At 41.8% G+C, this 27,978-nt stretch overlaps 1 protein-coding gene across 1 annotated transcript in view; it reads right to left on the bottom strand.

Moving 5' to 3' along the window:
* DNAH8 (dynein axonemal heavy chain 8) overlaps positions 1-27,978 on the bottom strand; it is a 297,942-nt gene that overhangs the window by 92,315 nt on the left and 177,649 nt on the right. Inside the window, exons 67-72 of the mRNA XM_066252925.1 lie at positions 22,046-22,183; positions 20,347-20,474; positions 19,520-19,691; positions 14,735-14,890; positions 9,574-9,729; positions 3,481-3,663 (exon numbers count right to left, since the gene is read on the bottom strand). Of these exons, the coding sequence (XP_066109022.1) occupies positions 3,481-3,663; positions 9,574-9,729; positions 14,735-14,890; positions 19,520-19,691; positions 20,347-20,474; positions 22,046-22,183 (933 nt within the window). The remainder of the gene's footprint in view (positions 1-3,480; positions 3,664-9,573; positions 9,730-14,734; positions 14,891-19,519; positions 19,692-20,346; positions 20,475-22,045; positions 22,184-27,978) is intronic.

Below are 27,978 nucleotides of genomic sequence, written 5' to 3'. Positions count from 1 at the left end.
AGGGAGGCAGAGTGACAGACTCCCACACGCACCCTAACTGGGATCCACCTGGCAATCCCATCTGGGACCGTTTCTCTGTTGCTTGGCAACTGAGCTATTTTAGCACCTGAGGTGAGGCCATGCAGCCATCCTGAGTGCCTAGGGCCAACTTCCTCGAACCATTTGAGCCATGGCTGTGGCAGAGGAAGAGAGAGAGAGCGAGAGAGAAAGGGGGAGAGGGAGGGGTGGAGAAGCAGATGGTCACTTCTCCTGTGTGCCTTGACCAGGAATCAAACCTGGGACTTCCACATGCCAAGCAGATGCTGTTCCAGTAAGCTAACCAGCCAAGGCTTCAATAGCATTCTTTACAGCACTTTTTTCTAAACTTATATAGAATCACAGCTTGTACTTAAATTGTGTTAAAAGGTGTTTTTAAACTACTTAGTTGAGAAAGTTTCTTGAGTAACTGCTTCATAAACTCCACCACTTTCAGAAAGTATTCCTGAACCAATGTGTCAATCAAAGCCATAGCGCAGTATCCACCTGTCGACCTACAATGACTCACATCACAATCTGTGTGCAGCTGGGTCCCTCCAATAGATTCCATACAACTAAAGGGCAGTAACTTGCCCTATTGATTCCTGTATTCTTGACAGCACTTACCTCAAGGCTTGGCAGAGAATGGACTCAACCCAATAAATATTTGTTGCCCTGGCCAGTTGGCTCAATGGTAGAGCGTCAGCCCAGTGTGTGGATGTTTTGGGTTCGATTCCGGCCAGGGCACACAGGAGAAGCGACCATCTGCTTCTCCACCCCTCCCCCTCTCCTTCCTCTCTATCTCCCTCTTCTCCTCCCGCAGCCGAGGCTCCATTGAAGCAAGTTCGCCCTGGCTGCTGAGGATGGCACCATGGCCTCGCCTCAGGCACTAAAATGGCTCCAGTTGCAGCGGAGCAACAACCCCAGATGGGCAGAGCATCGCCCCCCAGTGGGCTTGATGGGTGGATCCAGGTCGGGTGCATGCAGGAGTCTGTCTGACTGCCTCCCCTCTTCCCACTTAAGAAAAATACAATAAATAAATAAATAAATAAATAAATAAATAAATAAATAAATAAATAATTTGTTAAATTGAAGTGCACTGAATTTAGTTTATCAACTTCATTCTACATCAGGAGAAACCCAGAAATATTAAATCCAAAGAACATCACGATATAATATGCACAGCTAGGTACTAGCAGAGACAGGCCTCAGACCCCTGTTCTCCAACTCTAAGACCAGTGCATGTATTACCACGGCACTGCCAGGTCCGCTGCATTTGATGAGGGGGCCATGAAGACCACAGCTGTTTGCAAGCAAATAGCTAACAAATTGTTTTCATTAAAATAGTCACCCCTGGGCCCTGGCCGGCTGGCTCAGCAGTAGAGCGTCGGCCTGGCATACGGGGGACCCGGGTTCGATTCCCGGCCAGGGCACATAGGAGAAGCGCCCATTTGCTTCTCCACCCCCACCCCCTCCTTCCTCTCTGTCTCTCTCTTCCCCTCCCGCAGCCAAGGCTCCATTGGAGCAAGGATGGCCCGGGCGCTGGGGATGGCTCCTTGGCCTCTGCCCCAGGCGCTAGAGTGGCTCTGGTCGCGGCAGAGCGACCCCCCGGAGGAGCAGAGCATCCCCCCCTGGTGGGCAGAGCGTCGCCCCTGGTGGCGTGCCGGGTGGATCCCGGTCGGGCGCATGCGGGAGTCTGTCTGACTGTCTCTCCCCGTTTCCAGCTTCAGAAAAATACAAAAAAAATAAAAATAAAAATAAAAAAAAAGTCACCCCTGGGTGGCAGTACAGGATCACGTGGACGAAATGAACAACTGTTAGCTTCCTTTTCTGTATGACACGGGAAAACAAGCATCATGGTACAGTGGACGCCTGTGAGCTTTACAGCACGACCTGCACAGTTCATCTGGCGAGGAGGTTTGGCAGGGTGGCAAGTGCACATGCTCTTCTAGGTTAACACCCTGTTCTCTCAGGTCCCCTTTTGTTCATGTATAAAATGGGGGTGTAAGAGCAGTATTATTGGGAGGGTCAAACATTACAGTCAGGGTGGCCCCCTGCAGATGAAGTGTGCATCACTGATTCCAGCAAGGCTGGTGTGAACATCTTAGCACACCTCTCGAAGAGGAAGCTGAGGCTGAGAGAACGGGTGTGGGGCGCTCTGGGGTCTCGTGTCTTTGTGGTGTCAGGGTCCTTTCTCAGTCCGATTTCAAATGCCTTTCCTCTGCGTTTGTGGCCATGTATGACCATGTATGTACTCAGATCTCTTGCCTGTCCTCCCTCCCTTGTCCAGCCTTCTGACATTCTTTTTCTCACCCTCCCATTTCATACATCTCTGGTCTTACTATTTCTTTTTCTTTTCTTTTTTTTTTACGTTGTTTTTTTTTTAACTGAGGTAAGGGGATATAAAAAGACAGACTCCTGCATACACCCTGACTGGATCCACCTGGCAACTCCCATCTGGGGCCCATGCTCGAATCCCAGCTCTTTTTAGCACCTGAGGCTGTCGCTCAAACCAACAGAGCTATCCGCAGCACCCAGGGCAATGCTCAAATCAATCAAGCCACTGGCTGTGAAAGGGGGAGGAGGAGAGAAGGGGGAGAAAGAAGAGGAGAGAAGCAGATGGGCACTTCTCTGGTGTGCCCTCATCAGGAATCAAACCCAGGACTTCTATACATCAGGCCAATGCTCTATCCACTGAGCCAACAGGACAGGGCCTGGTCTTACTATTTCTAACCTTGCCTTTTCTCTGAATCCTTAATGCTAAAATTAATTATATTTAAGCAAATTTAAACTTTCTTGGATTTTATGCAAATATTTCTGTATGTGCAAATATATGAAATTATATTTTATGCATAACGTTTAATATTCTCTGAGATTTACCCTAACAATTAGTTTAATGTTGTATCAGTCTCTTAGAACCATCCAGTCTTGCGTGATCAGATGGTGGCGCTGTGGATAGGGCATCGACCTGGGACTCTCAGGACTCAGTTTTGAAACCCTAAGGTCACCAGCTTGGGTGCGGCGTGATTACAGACATGACCCAAAGGTCACCGGCTTGAAGCTCAAGGTTGCTATCTTGAGCCCAAGGTTGCTGGCTTGAACAAGGGGTCACTGGCTTGGCTGGAGCCCCCATATATTATTAGATTATTAGGTTGGAGTAGTTGCAACTACTACAGTGGTAATAATACTCATTAAGAGCATTATTTTTCCTCCAGGATCATTATTTTATTGATTTTGAGGGTATCACCAAGACCATGCATCCATAGGACTATAGAGATGAAAGCCATCAAACCCAGTGATTTAAAGACAGATGCGGGAAGTGGAAATATCAATATATGTGTCTGTGTGTATGTGTGTTAACAAAAGTAAATATCACTTACTTTTTTCTTATGCATATATTTAATAAGTTCCCAACACAATTTGAAACATTTAAGTCAAAGTTTTCTACCTTGAAAGATTTATTACCTGTTTCTCTGTTAGAATTACTCTCCTTAGTAACTGATTCTCAAGTCCTTTCATGGTAACGGTGAAATCAATGACTGACGTCTTAGCGTTGATCTCAGGGGTAAAGGCAGGGTTTGGTAACTTGGTCGTAATATAAAGTTTAAATGTATCCATGATATCACATTCTTTATCACCAACTTTCACCTACATCAATGCAAATGTCAAGTTTAAAAAAACTTAATGGACAGGACAAAGAATATGGGTTCAATTAGGAGATAATTTACCAATGGCTCACCGCTGTAAAACCTGAAGGAATTGCAAAGAAACGTGATAAAATTTTACTTGCTGGTCTTGAAGAATAAAACCTATTCCTTTAGAATAATTTAGATCTATGGTCCTGAGGGAAGAGGTTTTTAGCCATGACACCAAGCAAATGAAACGAAAAACGTATCCAAACAAATGGTGATTAAGGCAGGGGTCCCCAAACTTTTTACACAGGGGGCCAGTTCACTGTCCCTCAGACTGTCGGAGGGCCGTACTATAAAAAAAACTATGAACAAATCCCTATGCACACTGCACATATCTTAAAGTAAAAAAACAAAACGGGAACAAATACAATATTTAAAATAAAGAACAAGTAAATTTAAATCAACAAACTGACCAGTATTTCAATGGGAACTATGCTCCTGTCACTGACCACCAATGAAAGAGGTGCCCCTTCCAGAAGTGCAGCAGGGGCCGGATAAATGGCCTCAGGGGGCCGCATGCGGCCCGCGGGCCATAGTTTGGGGACCCTGGACTAAGGGAACAGTCAGTCCAGGACTTGACTGTTTTCCCCACTAGAAGAGCATTGTTTCCTGCTATAGAGATCTGTCAGGTTTATATGTAGAAAGTAGCATTTCTTTTTCCATTCCGCAATCATAACTGAAGCACATCTGATAACAAAAAGGGTCAATGAAACTTTCAAAGGAAAAAATGCCCACATATTTTCCCGTAAAGATGATGTTTACCTTAAACACTACAATCTGCGGTCTACGGCAAAACATCAGGTTCTTGCGATCTAAAAATCAGGTGGTGGCTATGCACACACCCAGCTACTCACCTCCCCAAATAATCTAACAATGCTTCTAAGATTAGAACCACCGCAAAGTCCAAATTTTGGGTGAGTTACATAAAGGGTGGGGCAAAAGTCGGCTTATAGTTGTGAGTATGCGAAACAGAGATTATTCTTGTATTATTAGTTACTGATTACTGTGTGCGTGTCCATACAAACCGTAGACCTCCTTTTGCCCACACCTGTACTGCTGTCTATTTGTCTCGCTGACAACCCATCCAGACATATATCTCACTGACATATCCAGAATATGTTCGTCACCTTCCTACTTCCAATTTCTCAAATAAATTTATCTTCTTGAAAAAAAAGAAAACAGGTGGAAATGGTAATATTTTGAAATGACTTAAATATTTTTTTCAATATTGATTCATTTTTTATTGAATTTATTGGGGTAACACTGGTGAATAAAATTGTGTATGTTTTAGGTGTGCCGTTTCATATTATCATCTGTACCCTGCACTGCACGCTCACGGCCCCAAGTCGAGTCTCCTTCCATCACCATTCATCCGCCTTCCCCTCCCGTAATCACCATGCCCTTGTCTGTGCTGATGAGTTTTTCTTTCTTTCTTTCTTTTTTTTTTTTTTGCTTAATCCTTTCATTTCTTTCACCCAGTCCCTAGCCCCCATCCCTTCTGACAGCTGTCAGTCTGTTCTCTGTATCTGAGTCTGTTTCTATGTTGTCTGTTGGTTTATTTTGTTCGTTCGATTCCACATATATGTAAAATCACTGGTATTTCTCTGCCTGGCTTATTTCACTTAGTATAATACTCTCCAGACTCTTCCATGCTGTTGCAGAAAGTAAGACTGCCTTCCTTTTTACAGCTGCATAGTATCCCGTTATGTAAATGTACCACGGTTTTTATATCCACTCGTCTGCCAGTGGGTACTAGGGCTGCTTCCAGATCCTGGCTATTGTAAATAACGCTGCAATGACCATGAACACAAGGGTGCATATATTCTTTCAAACTGGTGTTTTGGGTTTCTTCAGATAGATACCCAGAAGAGGAATTGCTGGGTCATAAGACAGCTCCATTTTTAATTTTTTGAGGTAACTCCATACTGCCTTCCATGGTGGCTGCACCAATCTGCATTCCCACCACAGGACATGAGGGTTCCCCTTTCTCCACATCCTTGCCAACACTTGTTTGTGGATTTATTGATGCTTGTCATTCTGACAGGTGTGGGATGCTATCTCATTGTGGTTTTAGTTTGGATTTCTTTGATGATTAGTGACATTGAACATCTTTTCACATGTCTATTGACCATCTGTATGTCTTCTTTGGAGAAGTGTCTATTCAGGTCCTTTTCCCATTTCTTAATTGAATTGTTTAATTCTTTTGATGTTGAGTTTTATAAGTTCCTTGTGAATTTTGCATATTAAGCCCTTATCCAATGCATCAGTGAATATGTTCTCCTATTCAGTGGGTTGTCTTTTCATTTTGTTGATAGTTTCCTTTGCTGTGCAAAAAACTTTTTAGTTTGATGTAGTCCCATTTGTTTATTTTTTCTTTTCCTTTCCTGTTTGAGGTGATATATCAGAAAAAAATACTGATATGAGAAATGTTTGAGATTTTGTCAACTATGTTTTCTTCTAGAATTTGTATAGTTTTGAGTCTAACATTTAAGTCTTTAATCCATTTTGAGCTTATTCTTATGTATGGTGGAAGAAAGTGGTCTAATTCAATTTTTTTTGTTTTTGTTGCATTTATCTGTCCAATTTTCCCAACACCATTTATTGAATAGACTATGTTCACCCCATTGCATTTTCTTGCCTCCTTTGTCAAATGTTAATTGACCATAAAAGTGCTAGTTTACTTCTGGGCTCTCTATTCTGTTCCATTAATCTATACGTCTGTTTTTATGCCAGTACCATGCTGTTTTGATTACTATGGCTTTGTAATATAGTTTGATATCAGGTAGCATGATTCCTCCAACTTTATTTTTCTTTTTCAAGATTGTTGTGGCTATTTAGGGTCTTTTTTGGTTCCATATAAATTTTTGGAGTATTTGTTCTAGTTATGTGAAATACATCATCGGTATCTTGATAGGAATTGTGTTGAATCTACAGACTGCTCTGGGTAATGTGGGTACTTTAATGATGTTAATTCTTCCTGTCCATGAACAGAGTATATGCTTCCACATATTTGTGTCTTTTTCAATTTCTTTCTTCAGTGTCTTGTAATTTTCCAAGTACAGCTATTCTACATCCTTGGTTAAAAGTTTATTCCTGGGTATTTTTTTGAAGCAATTGTGAATGAGATTGTTTTCTTAGTGTCTCTTTCTGAAATTTTATTATTAGTGATTAGAAATAAAACTGATTTCTGGATATTTATTTTATATCCTGCTACTTCACTAAATTCATTGATCAGTGCTAATAGTTTTTTGGTGTAATCTTTAGGATTCTCTCTATATAGTATCATGTCATCTGCAAATAATGACAGTTTTATTTCTTCTTTTCCAACTTGAATGCTTTTTATTTATTCTTCTTGTCTGATTGCTGTGGTTAAGACTTCCAGTGCTATGTTGAATAAGAATGAGAGTGGTGATAGTGAACATCCCTGTCTTGTTCCCAATCTTAAGGGAAACATTTTTAGTTTTGCTCATTGAGTATGACGTTCGCTGTGGATCTGTCACATACTGGCCTTTATTACACTGAGGTATGTTCCCTCTATTCCCACTTTGCTGAGAGTTTTTAACATAAATGGGTGCTGGATTTTATCAAATGTTTTTTTTTGTTTGTTTGTTTTTTTGCATCTAGTAATATGATCATGTGGTTTTTATTCTTCATTTTGTTTATGTAGTGTACAATGTTTATTGATTTGGGGATGTTGTACCAACCTTGCATCCCAGAAATGCCATTGGCCATGGTGTATGAACTTTTTAATGTATTGCTGGATCCAGCTTGCTAATATTTTGTTGAGGATTTTAGCACCTATGTTCATCAGGAATATTAACCTAAATTTCTTTCTTTGTAGTATCTTTATTTGGTTTTGGGATAAGGATAATGCTGGCCTAGTAAAATGAGCTTGGGTGGCTTCTCTTCTCGCATTTTTTGGAGTTTTCTAGGAAGAATAGGTGTTGGGTTTTTTTTGAATGCTTGGTAAAATTCACTGGTGAAGCCACCTGGTCCAGGACTTTTGATTGCTGGGAGTTTTTTTTTTTTATAACTGCCTCAGTTTTACTAGCTCTAATCTGTCTATTCAGATTCTCTAATTCTTCCTGAGTCAGTTTTGGAAGATTGTTATGTGTCTAGGAATTTATCCATTCCTTCCAAATTGTTCAATTTGTGGGTATATAGTTGTTCATAATATTTTCTTAAAATCCTTCGTATTTCTTTGCTGTCAGTTTTTACTTCTCCTCTTTCATTCTTGGTTTTATTTATTTCAGTATTCTCTCTTTCTTTTTCTTGATGAGTCTGGATAAAGGTCTGTCAATCCTGTTTATCTTTTCAAAGAACCATTTCTTGGTTTCACTGAGCCTGTGTATTGATATTGTAGACTTTATTTCATTTAGTTCTGCTCTGATCTTTATTGCATCCTTTCCTCTACTCACTTTGGGCTATTTCTTGTTCTTTTTCGATTTCCTTTAAGTGTGAAGTTAGCTTCTTTATTTGTGGTCTCTCTTGCTTCTTGAGGCAGGCTTAGGATGCTGTGAATTTCCCACACAGGACTGCTCTCCCACTGTCTCAAATGTTTCAGACTGTTGTGTTGTCCTCTTCATTTGGTCCAAGTTATCTTTTAATTTCTTCCTTGACCTCATTGTTCACCCATTCATTGTTTAGTAACATGTTATTTTGTCTCTATGTCTTTGTGTGCTTTTAGTTTTTTTTTTTCTTCTTGTGATTGATTTCTAATTTCAGAGAAGATGTTTGATATGATTTCAGTCTTCTTAAATTTATTTGAGATTTGTTTTGTGTCGTAAAATGTGGTCTATCCTAGAAAATGTCCCATGTGTATTTGAAAAGAATGTGTATTCTGCTACTTTGGGTTGAAATGCTCTGAAGATAGCAATTAAATCTAGCCAATCTAGTGTGTCATTTAAAGCTGCCATTTTCTTGTTGATTTTTTTGTCTGGAAAATCTATCCATTGATGTCAATGGGGGCTTAAATTTTTAATTAATCTTAATCCTGGATGTGATTGACAACCACATCCTAGAGGGACTGCCACATTCCCAAGCAGCGTGCTTTCACATTGCTGGTAGGAATGTGGGGTTTTTTAAAAGACTTTCAGGGGTGGTGATTCCACAACCATTTATGGCATGGTAAACAGAGCCTGTAAAAGAGTTCACATTATGAAGAAATTTTTTTCTAAAATCTGTTTGTTTAATGAAAAAAACATTGCATGCTTTTCTTATTCACTGATATTCATAAAATTAAGTTGTCTAAAACAAAACAACTCAATTAAAAATGCTGTCATTCATCAAAAACTAACAAAATCAAAGGAGCCTAAGAGTACAGAATGACACCAATTAAAAAAGAAATGCTTATTCTGAAAACAATTATAACTGATGATGAGAAATACAATTCCATCGCTTCTAGCAAAGTCCGTGAGTTCAGACTGAAAGTTAATAAAGAGTGAAATGAACAAATCAATGTTCATAGACTTTATTAAAATGTCATTTGCTCCAGTGAGAAAATACAGGTTTTATTGTCTAGATAGATATAAAAGCCTTGCAAAACCAATTTTCTTGGAGTTGCTAAAATATATATTTTGTGTGTAAGACCTTATTATTATGACCAGACAATGTCTTTCCTTAATATATATATTATTTAGTTTCAGCAAAATGGCCACTCTTCCTAATTGCCCCCTCGCTCTGTATTTTTTTCAGTATACTATATATTTTTAAAGGAAACACTGAACATGAGTTTGGAAAGTATTTTTTCCACTGTACCAAATAACCTGAAAGAAATTGCCTTTACTGCTATGCTCAAAGAGATAAATAGATGTCACCATTGTTCTTTTCTTCCTTTCTTTGTTGTTGTTGTTTTTGCAAAGCTCACCTTGAAAGCGGTGCCGGATTTAATGAAATTCTTTTCTAGTACATTGTCCAGGACTGGATCCAGCTCTTCACGAATGTCCTCAATGAGGAGGGGTCGGCCCAAGGAAAGGCTGTCCTCCAAGTGTGTGCGGAAATATTTATGGTTCAGAGACGTCGCCTAAAAATAAAGAATTCGTTACTACATGTTGTAGTAATATAACATTATAGTAATTAAATATATAGAAATATGAAAATATGGAAGATATATAAAAGTAATTAAGATATAATATTAGAAGTAATTAAAGAAATTAAATAAAGTTATCCAGTCTGGGTAGGAATTAAAAGTGTGTGCAGATGTGATAAACAGACTCTGACTTTCAAGCAGGGCCCAGTTAGTGTGTGTGAGAAGGTACATATAGATAAGAAATGGCTGGATGTCTAATTCTGTAAGTTAACATAAACAAGAAGCTTCCCTAGGAACATCTTAAAAGTGGCTTGATGTGACATTTCAGTAGATTAACATAAAAAGGGTTCCCTTCTGAGGAACTCCCAAAAAAGTGGTTTGAGGTGATAGTCCTGTAGATTGACACCTGTTAGAAGGTGTTGGCCAGAAAAGATACTAAAGCTGAGGGGCCCCCTGCTGAGGTAGTCACCCAGACTTCAATGTGAACATGGACTGTCTCCACGCTGCTCTGAGATCTGACCAAAGACAGCCGAGAGGAGCACGCCGACGGGGTCCCCTTAAGCCAGGGGTCTCAAACTCAACTCAGCATGTGGGCCACAGAGCAAGATCACAGCCATTTGGCAAATACAAGTAGGCCCCTAGGCTTACTTAATTTTATCCAAAATATTTTGAACTTCATGGATTAGTCTGCGGGCCGCACAAAATTGTTCGGTGGGCCGCATGCGGCCCGCGGGCCGCGAGTTTGAGGCCCCTGCCTTAAGCTGTACCCAGGCACGCCAAAAGAATTTGTGATTCTTGCAACTAACTTGTGTGTCGGTCGTGTCTTTCCTCCGGTGGCAGTTAGTGTTGGCACTGATAAGTAGAACCATCACAGCAGCCTCAAGAGTCGTCTGAAAGAGGCCGCCAGCCCTGCTGATAAGCAGGAGTGTCCCACTGCATGGGGAAGTCGAATCAGGGACGCCTGATCCATGTAGAGCTTGGGCTCTGCTGGGACACTACATACACGGCACAAAGAACGTGCCTTTTCCTCAGTGGAAACCAAGAGCTGACTAAAAAGTTTGAGGGCCGTATAGAAAGACTTGTTTATAAAAATAAAAGTAACAAATGTTAATTTTCAAAACTTGCTGAGTCATGACCTGGGAAAGCCCTGGATGTGTGAAGGGCTCTGTGATCGGAGGGGAATAGAGGGGCATTCGTCAGGTGCAGAGTCAAGCTCCTGCTGCCGGAAGAGCAGTAATCAAGGACAACCCTTTTACACGTCCACAGGTACTGTCAACCAGAGAGAGCAGAGTAACTCGCACATTTGTGATATTTATTTGACATCTCAGGACTCCTGTGAGACAAATAGGCGATTTAAAAAAATAAGCTTAAGGTTGTCGAAATAATATATTGAGTCAAGCCAAGGGTCCCTCCATGTAGTCTGTCTCTAACAGTGGCACGGTGGAGGAGTGTGATAGATACTAGCCATAAAACCAATCAACAGACTATGCACTTACTTTTACATTTTTTTTTTTAAGTGAGACGTGGGGAGGCAGAGACAGTCTCCCTCATGCGCCCCAACCAGGGTCCACCCGGCAAGCCCCCTACAGGTGATGCTCTGCCCATTTAAGACCACAGCTCTGTTGCTTGGCAACCAAGCTATTTTAGTGCCTGAGATGAGGCCATGGAGTCATCCTCTGCACTCGGGGTCAACTTGCTCAAACTGAGCCATGGCTGCAGGAGGGGAAGAGAGAGGAGAGAGAAGGCGGAGGGATTAAAAAGCAGATGGTCGCTTCTCCTGTGTGCCCTGACTGGGAATTGAACACGAGACTTCCACACACCAGGTCGATGCTCTACTGCTGAGCCAACCAGCCAGGGCCACTTTTTACATTCTTGTTAAAATATAAAGAATATTCTCATAAAGCATAAGAAAAAAAAATTGTGATGAGGATTGTGAATGCCTGGCAGACTCCCCCACTTGTACATCAACATTTGTCATTAGTTAGAATAGTCACACTGGGCCGGTTGATCTTTGCATGAGCCAGTTGTCTTTGAACTTTTACTTCCCCTGTGATTTTTTTCCCCCAGCCTAAGTGGGAGGATTCCCAAAGGTCCAGCCCCCAGCTCTCCCTCTCCTTACAGTCTGTCCTCAGCATTCACCACTGCCTTAGAGCCACTGTGAGTCCTCATCCTGACACGCAGGAGGTCCCACTGGGTCAGCAAGTGATGAGGAGACTGGAATTAAAGACTGTTACCTCTCACTTGCTGTGAAAAAAAGAGGAGGAACTGAAAAATTAAATAAGTCTACCTTTGTCCTGTTTTGATTAAAAAGGAAATAACTAAAAACAACAAATCCTGCAGATGAATCTTTTCCCCCAGATGAAGAGATTTTTTTTTTATATACAAATGCTGTGAAGGCCTTACTATGAGTTGATAAGGTAAATGAATCTAAACAAGGAGCTTTAACTGGCTTATTAAACAAGATGAAACAAGGTCTCAATAAGAATAAATGGGATTGTCCTGCTCTATTTCCCAAGGAGTAAATTCTGCTTCTGTGCCTTCCTTCCCAGGTGTGATGGTTAATTCTGTGTGTCCGCTCGACTGGACTAGGGGTGCCCAGCTAGCTGGCAAACATTATTTCAGGGTGCGTCCGGGAGGGCTTTCCCAGAAGGGATGATAGACCGAGTGGATCGGTAGACTGAGTAAAGAAGTTTCCCCTCAGCAGTTTGGGTGGGCATCATCTGATCCGTTGAGGACAAGGTGGAGGAAGGGGAAATGTACTCTCCTGATTGAGTTGGGACATCCATCTTCTGACCTTGAGCATCAACTCCTGATTCTCGGGCCCTTTAAACCCAGGCTGGGACTTGCACCATCAGCTCCCATGGTTCTCAGGCCTTTGGGGTTTCAACGACAACTACACCACCAGCTTTCCCTCCAGTTTATGGGATTCTCAGCCTCCATAATCCTAGGAGCTAATCTCTCACATTAAAGCTCTTTCTGTATGTCCATATATAGATATCCTACATTTCTGTTTTTCTGGGGAACCCTAATATACCAAGTTAAGAAATAATAATTTTCAAACTATCTAAGATTTTTTTTTACCATCTTCAGTATCTTTTATGAATTTGAAATCATATCTTAGAGTCATAAGTTCAGGTTTAGTTCACTTGACATTCCTTGTGCAGAAACACTATGAAGCAGCCACTGCCAGAGCCTGGGTCATCTGCACAGATACCCAGGTGCTGGGTCTTTACAAGGTGATGAGTGAATTCTTTATAGGGAAACCCAGGGAACACCAGACATCCAAGTGGCAGGTCCTGGAGAGGATACTGAAGATGGCAAGGTCGGGTGTAGCCCTGGACACAAAGCATTTATAAAGTGCTTCATTTTTCATTTTGTTTTCCTTCTCAAGTCGAGAGCTACTACGTAATTTTGTCTCATTTTATTTGCATTTATGTGTCTGATCCATTTATTTATAAAAATCCCGTCTTCTGGGTAAGGAGAGCCTACTTTAGTCTGCCTATATTCCAGCGGCAGACAGGTTATAGAATACAGAAGTGTCTCTCGGCCCTGGCCAGTTGGCTCAATGGTTGAGTGTCAGCTCGGCATGTGGAAGTCCCGGGTTTGATTCCCGGTCAAGGCACACAGGAGAAGCACCCATCTGCTTCTCCACCTCTCCCCTCTCACTTCCCTCCCTCTCTCCCTCTCTCTCTCTCTCTCTCTCTCTCTCTCTCCTCCTGCTGCAGCCATGGCTCAATTGGAGCAAGTTAGCCCCAGATGCTGAAGATGGCTCCATGGCCTCTGCCTTCGGCACTAAAAAATGGCTTCAGTTGCAATGGAGCAAGAGCCCCAGATGGGCAGAACATTGCCCTCTAGTGGGCTTGCTGGGTGGATCCCAGTCAGGGAGCATGCAGGAGTCTGTCTCTGCCTCCCCCCTCTCATTAAAAAGAAAAAAGAAGAAGTGTCTCTAGCATATGTCTGTGACTTCCTCAGGAGGGTTCCCAGGTCTGAAATACCGCAGGAGGGGCACTCCTGAAGACTGACGATGAGTTTAATGCTGAAATGGAGACACAGAGCTAGGTCAGGGCAAGCAAGAAGAAGAGCAGGGAGGTAACATCCAGGGCAGGCGGGAGGACCAGAGGAGGGACAAGTCACAGTTGGGCTGGATCCAGTCGGCTGTGCCAGGAGCGGGGTGCACTCCTGTGAGCACAGCACCTCAGAAGCCACGTTCCGTTCCCCCCACTTCCCCAGCTCCTCCCCTCCACTGCCTGCACTCTGACCCAAACCAGGACTCCTCCCTTCGGTCGTCTAAGTAAACACAGACCAATGCGATGCACCGATGCATCCATCCTGCCCTGGAGTATTAACAAGGCAGGAGCATCCCAGGGGGATGGTGGTAGCAGGGATGGTGGGCTTTGAAGAGTATTTAAGATTCTTATCTGGGATGTAGGTGGAGTGGGCAGTTGGGTGGACAAAGACACTCTCAGTAGTAGAAATAGGACAAGACAAAATATGGATGCAGAAGGCTTAGCACAGTGTCTGGGAAACAATGACGAGTCCATACATTGGTGGTTGAGTTGAAATAGCAATGGGAACCGAGATCCCCAGGGAGTCGTGTCCTTTCTCCGCCCCTGCCATAGAATTTACAGTTTATTAGACTGGGCTCTAGTAGGCTATGTAGTACCAAGCATCTGAGCTAGGCTGGTATGAGTGGCCTCCATCTTGCAGGTTCTTCTTTTGCTGCTTTCCTGTAAGCCCGGACCCAGGGCCCGGAATAAAGGCCACATCCAACATGGGTCAAAGCAACAGAGCCAGGGAAGTGCAGGGAGAGTGAGATCAAGAGAGACCACAAAAGAAAGAAAATATCAGAGCCTCTGCCCAGTCCCTGCTACAAACCTCAAGGGTATAAGTTAGCAAACAATTACAGAGATGACAACTTTATGCCTGGCAGATTCAATGGAGATTTGGAGACAATTTTATGATTTTAAGTTTACTTTCCCCTGCACCAAATGGTACATACCTGCAGGTCATTTTCTTTTTCCTTTGATTTAATCCAAGTTTTGCCTTGAGTTTGTGGATCTATGAGGAGTGGGTATCTGGTGGCCTTTGTCACAATAATGCCATTCTGAATTGAGAGGTCGTCGCCTGGTAATCCCTGCAGTCCCCATTCGCCAATCTGAGGAACAGGAAATGGATGTGGCCATGCAAAGGAGAACAGGATGCTTTTGTTAGTAATTAAAAGAGCCATGATATAAAAAAAATTTTAATCTGCCCATATGTTTTCCCACTGAGGGTATGCAACAGGTAGTTAGAAAAAAGCCCAAACTTATAAATATAAACCAAGTGATATTAAATTTAATAAAAAGATGTATCATTCTAGTTAATCCTTTGTCTAATAACACAAGACTAGGCTGAGTACTGCATACTGTATTTTCACGCTCATGAGGAAATATTATTAAACTGATTGCATGAAGCGTGGCTGCTGAACATTCAGAGATCCTAAGGGCAGGGGTTGGGAACCTATGGCTCACGAGCCAGATGTGGCTCTTTTGATGGCTGCATCTGGCTTGCAGACAAATCTTTAATAAAAAAATAATAACAAAAATATAAAACATTCTCATGTATTATAATCCATTCATTTCCTACCGCTCATGTTCATGGTTGCGGGTGGCTGAAGCCAATCACAGCTGTCCTCTGGGACAACAACAAATTTTTATTGGACCTCATTGTGAGGTCAGGAAGTAAACTTCCCTCCTTTTAATCAAGTAGTCAGCTAGCTAATTGCAAAAATCCTTTTGACGAAGAAGATGGCTAAAAGAAAAAAAGATGAGGAGTATCGTACTTTTCAGCAGGAATGGACAGAGGAATTCGCCTTTGTGGAGAGAGCGGGTTTTGCAGTGTGTCTAATATGCAATGATAAAATTGCATCGATGAAACAGTCAAATATAAAGTGGCACTTCAACACACGCCATACTACATTTGCATAGAAATATCCAGCGGGGGACAGCAGGAAGAAAGCATGTCAAGAGCTACTGTGCAGAGTGCAAGCTAGTCAGCAGCAACTCCGTGTTTGGACCCAACAAGGTGACTGGAATTCGGCTAGCTTTGCTGGTGCTTTAGCAATTGTGAGAAACAGAAAGCCATTCACAGATGGGGAGTATGCCAAAACATTCATGCTTGATGTTGCCAATGGACTTTTTGACGACTTTTCAGATAAAGACAAGATAATCAAACGAATAAAAGACATGCCTCTGTCAGCAAGAACTGTTCACGATCGTACCATCATGATGGCAAATCACATTGAGGCAACACAAGTGAAGGACATAAATGCAGCACCATTCTTTTCTCTAGCTTTGGATGAGTCAACAGACGTAAGCCATTTATCCTAGTTTGGCGTGATTGCAAGGTATGCTGTTGGTGACATACTATGTGAGGAAAGTCTTGCTGTTTTGCCTATGAAAGAGACAATAAGAGGGGAGGATTTATTCAAGTCTTTCACTGAGTTCACTAAAGAAAAAAAATCTACCAATGGATAAACTTATTTCAGTGTGTACTGATGGTGCTCTCTGCATGGTGGGGAAAAACAGAGGATTCGTAGCACTTCTTCATGAACTTGAAAAGAGACCCATCCTAAGTTTTCACTGCATCCTACATCAGGAGGCGCTTTTTGCTCAGATGTGTGCGGAGCAGCTTGGTGAGGTGATGTCGCTGGTCATTCGGGTGGTCAACTTTATTGTTGCCCGAGCTTTAAATGATCGCCAGTTTAAAACACTGCTGGATGAAGTTGGGAATAATTATCCTGGTCAGCATCTGCACAGCAATGTGCGTTGGTTGTCAAGAGGGAAGGCGCTCAGTCGTTTTGTGGCTTGTCCGAGTGAAATCCAGACTTTTCTTGAAATGAAAACGTCAAGCATCTAACACTGAGTGGCTCCTGAAGTTCTACTGTCTCGTGGACATGACTGAACATCTGAACCAGCTCAATGTGAAAATGCAAGGCATTGGAAATACAGTCTTATCCCTTCAACAAGCAGTGTTTGCATTTGAAAACAAGCTGGAACTCTTCATCACTGACATCGAAACAGGTCGTTTACGATACTTTGAAAAACTGGGAGAATTTAAAGATGCATGCACAGCAAATGACCCTGCTCAACATCTTGATCTCCAGCAGCTAGCGGGCTTCACATCTAATCTGCAGTCATTCAAAGCACGCTTTGGAGAATTTCGTGAGCGCACTCATCTTTTTAAGTTCATCACCCATCCACATGAGTGTGCAGTGGACAACGCCAACCTGAGCTACATCCCTGGTGTCTCCGTCAGAGATGTTGAGCTACAAGCTGCTGACCTGAAGGCCTCAGACATGTGAGTGAATAAGTTCAAGTCACTGAATGAAGATCTGGAAAGACTTGCACAACAGCAAGCAGAGTTGGAGAGCAAACACAAGTGGGGAGAAATGAAAAAACTTCCTCAGACCAGCTGATTGTCAAGACTTGGAACACGCTTCCCGTCACATATCACACACTGCAGCGTGTGAGTATTGCTGTACTGACAATGTTTGGCTCTACGTATGCATGTGAGCAGTCTTTCTCACATCTAAAGAACGTTAAGACCAACCTACAATCACATTTTATGGATGGAAGTCTCAACGCCTGCATGAAGCTTAAGCTCACCACGTATCAACCAGACTACAAAGCCATCAGCAAAACCATGCAGCACCAGAAGTCGCATTAATGGTAAGAAGTACTTATTCATCATTGGTTAGCAACAGCATAACAACGTTATTAAACAGAATTCAGAGACTTATTGTACTTTAAAAGTGTTGGTCTTACATAAAATGCACACATTTACTTGTATTTAGTGTTAAACATATTGTATGGCTCTCATGGGATTACATTTTAAAATATGTGGTGTTCGTGGCTCTCTCAGCCAAAAAGGTTCCCAACCCCTGTCCTAGGGGCTTAAGATACCGGGACACTGCTTTGTGAGTGGGATCCAGACTCACTGGAGTCAGCAGGGTAATGATACAGGTGATGAGATGTCAGAGAAGAGCCTGGGGCGAGCCTTTGAAAAAACCCCTTCCCGCCTCATGATTCTGCTTTCCTGGAGTTTGGGGGTTGCTTAGCTGGAGGCAGAGGAGTTGGAGGAGGTGAGATGTCATATTAGCAGGGGCTAATTATGACATTAAAAAATAGATATATATTTGCTTTCCAAATGAAGAGGGAAGTGCCAGCCTGCCTCCACATGGTCAGTAAAATCACCCGAGATCCGATGAACCAACTGGCCTCCACCTCTGTTAAATTATCACAGCACGTTCAAAAGCCAGAATGGCTAAAGATGACCTGGCCCACTCAGCCTCACCAGCGACCCATTTTATCTTCAACACATTATCTAGTCCCTCTCGGGACCAGTTCAATGTTGTCTGAATTGGAGAAGATTAATTTTTAGCTTTTAAATAGAGATAACAAGAAAGTAACGGCATGGCATCCTGGAGGCAGCCGGGGAGCACGTCCATGGACCGGAAACACAGCTCACGACTGCAAACTGCCCGGGGAGTGTTTAGTACCACGGCCACTCCGCAGGCTACACTGAGAACTGACAGAGGCTCCGTTCCCAGCGAGGACGTACCTGTGGTATGTCCTCTCTGACCCATGACACAGAACGGGTACTCTTGGATGTTGATAAAGGATTGCTCATGACCAAAAGAAGGTTAATAACACAACTTACTGATAGATAAAATGGCTACTCAGCCACCATCTTTCTTTTTTTTTTAATTTTTTTAAAATTAATTTTAATGGGGTGACATTGACAAATCAGAGTACATATGCTCAGAGAAAACATCTCTAGGTTATTTTGACATTTGCTTATGCTGCATTCTCATCACCCAAAGTCCAACTGTCTTCTGTCACCTTCTAACTGGTTTTCTTTGTTAAGAAAACCCCTCCCCCAACCCCCTCCCTCTCCTCCCCCTCACCCCGTAACCACCACACACTTGTCCATGTCTCTGAGTCTCATTTTTATGTCCCACCTATGTATGGAATCATATAGTTCTTAGTTTTTTCTGATTTACTTATTTCGCTCAACCACCATCTTTCTTAAGGACAATGCGGGCCTGAAGGAGGAGGAAGGACTTGCCTACTCAGTAACCCCCCCCCCCCCCCCCCCCCCCCGCTCAGACCTCCCCCGGAGCTGGATGCTGATAAGGACGATTGGATCAGGGTACAGATAGTTTTGAGGAACTGTGGCATCACTCCCAACCACAAACAGAAGAAGTCATCTTGCAGCTGACTTTGTCCAAGGTCCTTGGACAAATCCATATAACCCCTATCCACCTCTCCCTTGGGGCTGACACGCCCTGCTGGTCTCAGCCCTCCTGCACCCAGGCATTTTACATTTTCCCTTTTGGAATACACTAGCCTAGTGTTTTCTGTTCGGCCCCGCGGTTTCTGCCTTTCACTTGCGGCCTAGCTGATGTCTACATTTGCCTGAAATGTTTGAGCGTGTGGTGTTAATAAAACCGGTGTAAACACTGAAGGGTTATATCAGAAGGGCGCCTTTCGGCAAGTCTAACTTGCAAACCATCTGTTAGTTCATGGCAGAGCCAGTGGTATTCATTTGAAAGCAGGATCTCTTAAAATGCAAAGCAACTTTCATACAATAAAGAAAATTCCTTTTTGGAACTCTTGAGCATTTTCAAAACCGTCTTTTCAATTACATGAAAAAAGAAACAGAGTTGGTGTGCCTTGATTTCTCAATAAGAAATAAAATGAGACTGAAATTCAAAGGCTACTGCAAGGAGAGGAACGCTTACTGTTGGAGGATCCACCAACATCGAGATGAGATTCAGGTTTTCCGTGAAAGGAATTTTCCGAGCTCTCAGCTCCATCTCCCACTGATCTTTGAGAAGATAGTTCCTAAATATCTGATTGAAAGGGCCCAGGTAGGAGAGGAACCCGGTGCACAGCAGAATATCACCGACGAGCCTGTTAAGGGAACACCACAAAGTGAGTCGCCAGCCCGGGTTCAGCTCTCCCGTTAGTCTGAAAGGCCACAGTGCTGCTTTGTTTGGTCACTAGGTGAAATCCTTTCTTGCTCCCTGCACTTGGCAGCCAGACATGGGGAGACCATGCAAAACGGAGTAGCAGTGGCCGTATCTGAGGAAGGTCAGGGAGCAAGAGGGGCTCCTTCCTGAAGCCCGCAGGACAAGAGCCTTCTTCCCGCGCTATGGCTGGTCCCGTTCAAAATCAGTCTTGGTGAAACAATGTTTCCTTTCTCAGGCCCCTCTCTGAGTTTTCTGAGCACACAAATGGGGAAGAGTAGACAAACAGAGCAAGCCTAGAGAGCTTGTTCCGGAAAATCCAAACCCTATCAGGAGCTGGTACTCAAAGCTCCACCTTGCTGAACCAAAACGGAGGTTAAAAGTGTGTCACCAGTTTTCTTCCCCCTCCATCTACTCAGAGCACGTAACTGAAAGCCATAAGCAGCTTCTTAGGTGCGGGTTTCCGAGGCGGCTGGGTGGAAGTGAGGGGCCAAAGCTCTTCACAGGGACGTGAATCTTACATTCTCTAATGCCACACTGAGGTGGCGTTTGCGACGGCGCCCAGGGACAGCGGGTATAACGAAGACCAAAATGAATACCTCTTAATCTGAGCTTTGAACTCTTTACTTTGCTGAGTCCACCGGATTTTTTCTCCACTCAGTCCATCGATGAGAGTGGAAGCTGCCTGCATCTTTTTCCGGCAAGTGTCAGCATCATTAAGCAAATCCTACACTCATAGAGGGAGAATGTTTTTAAATTGCTTAATTAAATATCCAGTAGATTCACACATGAAAATACATGGAGGACTTTCTTAATGTGCAAAATAAATATTATCTAAAACACAGTGTGAGTGAAACTTTACAGATTAAATTCTGGTAATGTATTCAGTATATAGTTATTTTACATGACAAAATTTCAAGCAAAGCAATTTTGTAAGATAGAATCCAAATCACGTAAATTAAAAATATATATATTTCTATTAAATATGTATCAAAATAGAATGAAATCAATAAATCACACCATTTTAAGTCTTAGATTTAATAGTGATTCTGAGTTCTTTGCAGTCTACCAAGATTTCTTTGCCAGAAAAATTCCACACAATTGTCATGAGCTGCAGGCGGCTTGTATCTGCTCACAAGAGCCAGCTGTTCAATTTTTAGGTAATGTGTGTGTGTGTGTTGGTGTTAAAAGACATTATTAAAAATTACGTCATATAAACTTGTAATTAAACAAATTATATTAAAAGGGCCCTGGCCAGTTGGCTCAGCAGCAGAGCGTTGGCCTGGTGTGTGGAAGTCCTGGGTTCGATTTCTGGTCAGGGCACACAGGAGAAGCGCCCATCTGCTTCTCCACCCTCCCCCTTCTCTCTCTCTCTCTCTCTCTCTCTCTCTCTCTCTCTCTCTCTCTTTCTGACACCCTCCTGCAGCCATGGCTTATTCAAGCAAGTTGGCCCTGGGCGCTGAGGACGGCACCACAGCTCTCTTCAGGCGCTAGAATGGCTCGGTTGCCAAGCAACAGAGCGACGGCCCCAGATGGGAAGAGCATCCCACCTAGTGGATCCTGCCAAGTGGATCCTGTCCTGGCACAGAGTCTGTCTCTCTGCCTCCCCCAACCCCTCACTTAATAAAATATAACTTTAAAAAATTATATGAAAAGAAGAGGTAATGAGTAACCTAACCCCACTACTTCCAAACTATTTATTATGTTTTAGCATAATCTGAGAGAGGTTATCTAAGGCCACTGTTTCAGCATGGCGGAAATCGTGTATTACAGCGTGCTGCCGCACATTTGTCCAAATCTGGGCTCAGTGTCGTCATGCTGGCTGCTTAGACTTGGCAGTGACGGGAGTCCCTAGACCACAGAAGTCAGCAAACCCTGCCAACAAGGCTTTCTTCCTCCCCAGCCCCTGCCCCTCACAAGCCAACTGTTGAGCATGAACCAGACCACCGCTGCTTATAACACATCTCAGAGGCTGTATTAATATCCCCACTGACGGATAACACCGGGCCAACTGCCCTGAACCGCGCAGTTGATTAAGTGCCCGAGCTGATCCCAGTTGTCTGACTTCAAAGTCAGTCCTCTCTGGGTGTGACATCACAGCCTCCTCTTACAGAAAATGATCATTTTAAAATAGACATTTGAGTGTCAAAGATCCAAAGTAAGTAGACACTGCTAGTGAGGAGGAGCATTCGGGTCAAGTCATTTTTGTTGTGAACAGTTACTTCACTTCTAAATACAAGGGGTACCAACAGAATGTTCCGGCACATTGTTTCAGTGGTTTGGGGCATTTAAGCTCACCATCTTCTCGTTCATGGCGGCGTCGAATTTTGCTTGCACTTTATCCAACTCGGCCTGCTTCTCATCCAGCAGCTCCTGGGCCTTCCCCAGCTCGGTGTTGGCCACTGCCAAGCGGCCCTCTTGTTTGGCCAGGTTCGCCTAGGACGGAAGAGGAGGTGGTTAGGGCCGCGCTGCATCCGTGTGCTGCGAACATCTGGGACTTGACCTAGTAAACAACAGTGTATCGCGTCATTTTTCCCTGACGGTTTTGGAGGTCACTCACCTCCAAGTGTGTTCAGCTGGGGAAGCAGAGGGTCGTGAAGATACTTCCTTCAAGTTCCTTTTCTTTTAAGTATTAATGTTCACATGAAAAAATGCAGCAATGTATAGGAAGGAGAACAAAAACTTCCCATGATTTTACCCAGTAACAGTCTGCGAGGATTGTGTTAAGAAGTCGGTAACTGGCATCTTGTTGTTTTTTTCCCACTTAATGTAGTATAATCATTTCCTTCATCCTAAAAACCTTCTTAGGAATATTAGTTATGGGGCAGCATAATATCCTGCAATTTGGATGGATCATCATTTACTTAACCTTTTCTGCAGGTTTAGACATTTCTTTTTTTCCTCTTTAATTATTATATATAATGCCGTGATGGGTACTGTGGGGTGTGTAAACATATTGGATGGTTTCCTCGGTACCGATTTTTTGGAGTGAAATTACTGTAACAGTAGTTTTTCACCTTTTCCTAAGTTTTTAATAATGGTAATTATATTCTCTTGTAAATATAAACTAATGGATCAGCAAAGTAAGATAGGCCCAAAGCCTTCTGGCGCAGTTTTTTTGATAACTTTCTCATTTTCTTTCTCAATATTTCATTTATTTGAACTTAGCCATTTTCCCCAGGAAATTTTCATTTCATTTAGATTTTCTAATGTATTGGCATATAACTATGTAAAATTTGCTTTTAACTATTTAAATCTACACATCTGTGATTATAAGGATTTATCTTTCTATTCTCATATGTTCTTTTGCGTTTTCCTTTTGATTAGATTTTCTAAGACATGTCTCTTATATTTTGTTTTTGCAAAGTACCAGCTGTCAGACTTACTCATTAATTCTATTCTCTTTTGTAACTTGTAATGTTATTTTTATTAGTGCCATTCTGCTTTCTGCAAAGTTTGTATGTATGTGGGTTTATAAGGGAGTATGTACTGGGTTTTGTTTCTTTGACTCACTTTAGGGCAAAGAATGTACCATTTTACCACACCACAAAAGCTTTGGTAACTAGTTTTTTTTGTCATCATTTTCTAAATAGAAGTGACTTTTTTCTTTTTTCTTTTTTTGGCAGAGACAGAGAGAATCAGAGAGAGGGACAGATAGAGACAGACAGACAGGAAGGTAGAGAGATGAGAAGCATCAACTCTTCGTTGCGGTTTCTTAGTTGTTCATTGATTGCTTTCTCATATGTGTCTTGACCGTGGGGCTACAGCAGACCAAGTAACCCCTTGCTCAAGCCAGCAACCTTGGGTCCAAGCTGGTGAGCTTTGCTCAAACCAGATGAACCCGCACTCAAGCTCACAACCTCAGGGTCTCGAACCTGGGTCCTCCACATCCCAGTCTGGCGCTCTATCCACTGCGCCACCACCTGGTCAGACAGAAGTGACTAACTTTTTAAATGTAAACTTTCTAATTCTATTGCTTATCCTCAAAGAATGAGACCTCAGCAACTTTTGCTTCTGGGAATTAAATCGAGGTCTTCCTTTAGCATTGAACACAATCAATTTTTGTAAATGTTTCTTGGGCAATAGAAACGATTTTATATTTTTTGTTCATATGTTTAAAAGCTCAGTGTACAAACAAGAGAGAGCCAAAGTAAACCACTTAACTTCACACCTTAAGGAACTAGAAAAAGAAGAACAAAGACAACCCAAAACCAGCCGAAGAAAGGAGATAATAAAAATCAGAGCAGAAATAAACGAAATAGAGAACAGAAAAACTATAGAAAAAATCAATAAAACAAGGAGCTGGTTCTTTGAAAAGATCAACAAAATCGACAAACCCTTGGCAAGACTCACCAAGGAAATAAGACACAGGACTCAAATAAATAAAATCCAAAATGAAAGAGGAGAGATCACCACAGACATCATAGATATACAAAGAATTATTGTAGAATACTATGAAAAACTATATGCCTCCAAATACAACAATCTAGAAGAAATGGATAAATTCCTAGAACAATACAACCTGCCTAAACTGAGTCATGAAGAAGCAGAAAGCCTAAACAGACCAATCAGCAGGGAGGAAATAGAAAAAACTATTAAAAACCTCCCCAAAAATAAAAGTCCAGGCCCAGATGATTATACTAGTGAATTCTATCAAACATTCAAAGAAGACTTGGTTCCTATTCTACTCAAAGTCTTCCAAAAAATTGAAGAAGAAGCAATACTTCCAAACACATTTTATGAGGCCAACATAACCCTCATACCAAAACCAGGCAAGGATGGCACAAAAAAAGAAAACTACAGACCAATATCTCTAATGAATACAGATGCTAAAATACTAAACAAAATACTGGCAAATCGAATACAACAACATATTAAAAAAATAATACATCATGATCAAGTGGGATTCATCCCAGAATCTCAAGGATGGTTCAACATACGTAAAACGGTTAACGTAATACACCATATCAACAAAACAAAGAACAAAAACCACATGATCTTATCAATAGATGCAGAAAAGGCTTTCGATAAAATACAACACAATTTTATGTTTAAGACTCTCAACAAAATGGGTATAGAAGGAAAATATCTCAACATGATAAAGGCCATATATGATAAACCATCAGCCAACATCATATTAAATGGCGTAAAACTGAGGACTTTCCACCTTAAATCAGGAACACGACAGGGTTGTCCACTCTCTCCACTCTTATTTAACGTGGTGCTAGAAGTTCTGGCCAGAGCAATCAGACAAGACAAAGAAATAAAAGGCATCCATATCGGAAAAGAAGAAGTAAAGATATCACTTTTTGCTGATGATATGATCCTATACATCGAAAACCCGAAGGACTCCACAAAAAGATTACTAGAAACAATAAACCAATACAGTAAGGTCGCAGGATACAAAGTTAACATACAAAAGTCCATAGCCTTTCTATATGCCAACAATGAAATATTAGAAAACGAACTCAAAAAAATAATCCCCTTCTCGATTGCAACAAAAAAAATAAAATACCTAGGAATAAACATAACAAAGAATGTAAAGGACCTATATAAAGAAAACTACAAGGCATTGCTAAGAGAAATAGAAAAAGACACAATGAGATGGAAAAATATTCCTTGTTCTTGGATAGGAAGAATAAATATAATTAAAATGGCCATATTACCCAAAGTAATATATAAATTTAATGCAATTCCCATCAAAATTCCTATGACATTTTTTAAAGAAATGGAACAAAAAATCATAAGATTTATATGGAACTATAAAAAACCCCAAATAGCCAAAGCAATCCTAAGGAAAAAGAATGAAGCTGGGGGCATTACAATACCTGACTTTAAACTGTATTATAGAGCCACAATAATCAAAACTGCATGGTATTGGCAGAAAAATAGACACTCAGACCAATGGAACAGAATAGAAAGCCCAGAAATAAAACCACATATATATGGTCAAATAATCTTTGATAAAGGGGCCAACAACACAAAATGGAGAAAAGAAAGCCTCTTCAACAAATGGTGTTGGGAAAACTGGAAAGCCACATGCAAAAGAATGAAACTCGACTACAGCCTGTCCCCGTGTACTAAAATTAATTCAAAATGGATCAAAGACCTAAATATAAGATCTGAAACAATAAAGTACATAGAAGAAGACATAGGTACTAAACTCATGGATCTGGGTTTTAAAGAACATTTTATGAACTTGACTCCAATGGCAAGAGAAGTGAAGGCAAAGATAAATGAATGGGACTACATCAGAATAAAAAGTTTTTGCTCAGCAAGAGAAACCGATATCAAAATAAACAGACAGCCAACTAAATGGGAACTGATATTTTCAAACAACAGCTCAGATAAGGGCCTAATATCCAAAATTTACAAAGAACTCATAAAACTCAACAACAAACAAACAAACAATCCAATAAAAAAATGGGAAGAGGACATGAACAGACACTTCTCCCAGGAAGAAATACAAATGGCCAACAGATATATGAAAAGATGCTCAGCTTCATTAGTTATTAGAGAAATGCAAATCAAAACTACAATGAGATACCACCTCACCCCTGTTAGATTAGCTATTATCAACAAGACGGGTAATAACAAATGTTGGAGAGGCTGTGGAGAAAAAGGAACCCTCATACACTGTTGGTGGGAATGTAAAGTAGTACAACCAGTATGGAGGAAAGTATGGTGGTTCCTCAAAAAACTGCAAATAGAACTACCTTATGACCCAGCAATCCCTCTACTGGGTATATACCCCAAAACCTCAGAATCATTGATACGTAAAGACACATGTAGCCCCATGTTCATAGCAGCACTGTTCACAGTGGCCAAGACATGGAAACAACCAAAAAGCCCTTCAAAAGAAGATTGGATAAAGAAGATGTGGCACATATACACTATGGAATACTACTCAGCCATAAGAAATGATGACATTAGATCATTTACAGCAAAATGGTGGGATCTTGATAACATTATATGGAGTGAAATAAGTAAATCAGAAAAAAACAAGAACTACATGATTCCATACATTGGTGGAACATAAAAACGAGACTAAGAGACATGGACAAGAGTGTGGTGGTTACCAGGGGTGGGGGGAGGGAGGACACAGGAGGGAGGGAGAGAGAGAGTTAGGGGGAGGGGGAGGGGCACAGAGAAAACTAGATAGAGGGTGACGGAGGACAATCTGACTCTGGGCGAGGGGTATGCAACATAATTTAATGACAAGATAACCTAGACATGTTTTCTTTGAATATATGTACCCTGAATTATTAATGTCATCCCATTAACATTAATAAAAATTTATAAAAAAAAAAAAAGCTCAGTGTAGTGATTCAAACTTAAGAATAATGTAGTGTAGGCCCTGGCAGGTTGACTCAGTGGCAGAGCATCGGCCTGGCGTGTGGAAGTCCCAGGTTTGATTCCCGGCCAGGGCACACAGGAGACGCACCCAAATGCTTCTCCATCCTTCCCCCTCTCCTTTCTCTCTGTCTCTCTCTTCTCCTCCCGCAGCCAAGGCTCCATTGGAGCAAAGTTGGCCCAGGCGCTGAGGATGGCTCCATGGCCTCTGCCTCAGGTGCTAGAATGACTCCAGTTGCAACTGGAGCAACAACCCAGACAGGCAGAGCATTGCCCCCTAGTGGGCATGCCTGGTATATCCCGGTTGGTCGCATGCAGGAATCTCTTTGTCTCCCCAATTCTCACTTCAGAAAAATACAAAAAAAAAAAAAAAAGAATAACAAAGTGTAAAATCTCTATAGATTTTTTAATTTATGCCTACTCAGGACTGGCTACGTAATTTGCAGGACCCAGTGCAAAATGGAAATGCGGGTCCCTTGCTCAAATAGTATTAAGAACCTTACGAGGGTGAGAGTAGAGCATTAAGGTCCTTAGCACAGGACCCTGTGTACACGGGTCACACACCCATAGAGCCAGGCCCATGCCCACCAGATCTGTGGTAGACTGATACTGTCTGCAACAATCTCACATTATAGTACCATTTTTATTAACTCCACTTAAACTATTAATACAGTTTGCTTTATGTAACTTAAATCTATTTTATTTATTGTGTAAGACATTATTACAATTAATTCTCATCATAGGCTTCATTGTGAGTAATCAAAATTTTTATCAATAAAAAGTAACAGCTCTTTTAGTAAGGCCTTTGTTTTTTCTTGAATTCTAACATTAAATAAGGCCTACCGGAAAGTTCTGTCCGTTTTTGGAATAAAACAAAA

This window comes from Saccopteryx bilineata, chromosome 1 (genome assembly GCF_036850765.1).
Source record: "Saccopteryx bilineata isolate mSacBil1 chromosome 1, mSacBil1_pri_phased_curated, whole genome shotgun sequence".
Classification (NCBI taxonomy): domain Eukaryota; kingdom Metazoa; phylum Chordata; class Mammalia; order Chiroptera; family Emballonuridae; genus Saccopteryx; species Saccopteryx bilineata.
Note: the sequence above shows the minus strand (reverse complement) of the source record. Positions and strands in the feature narration are given on the sequence as shown.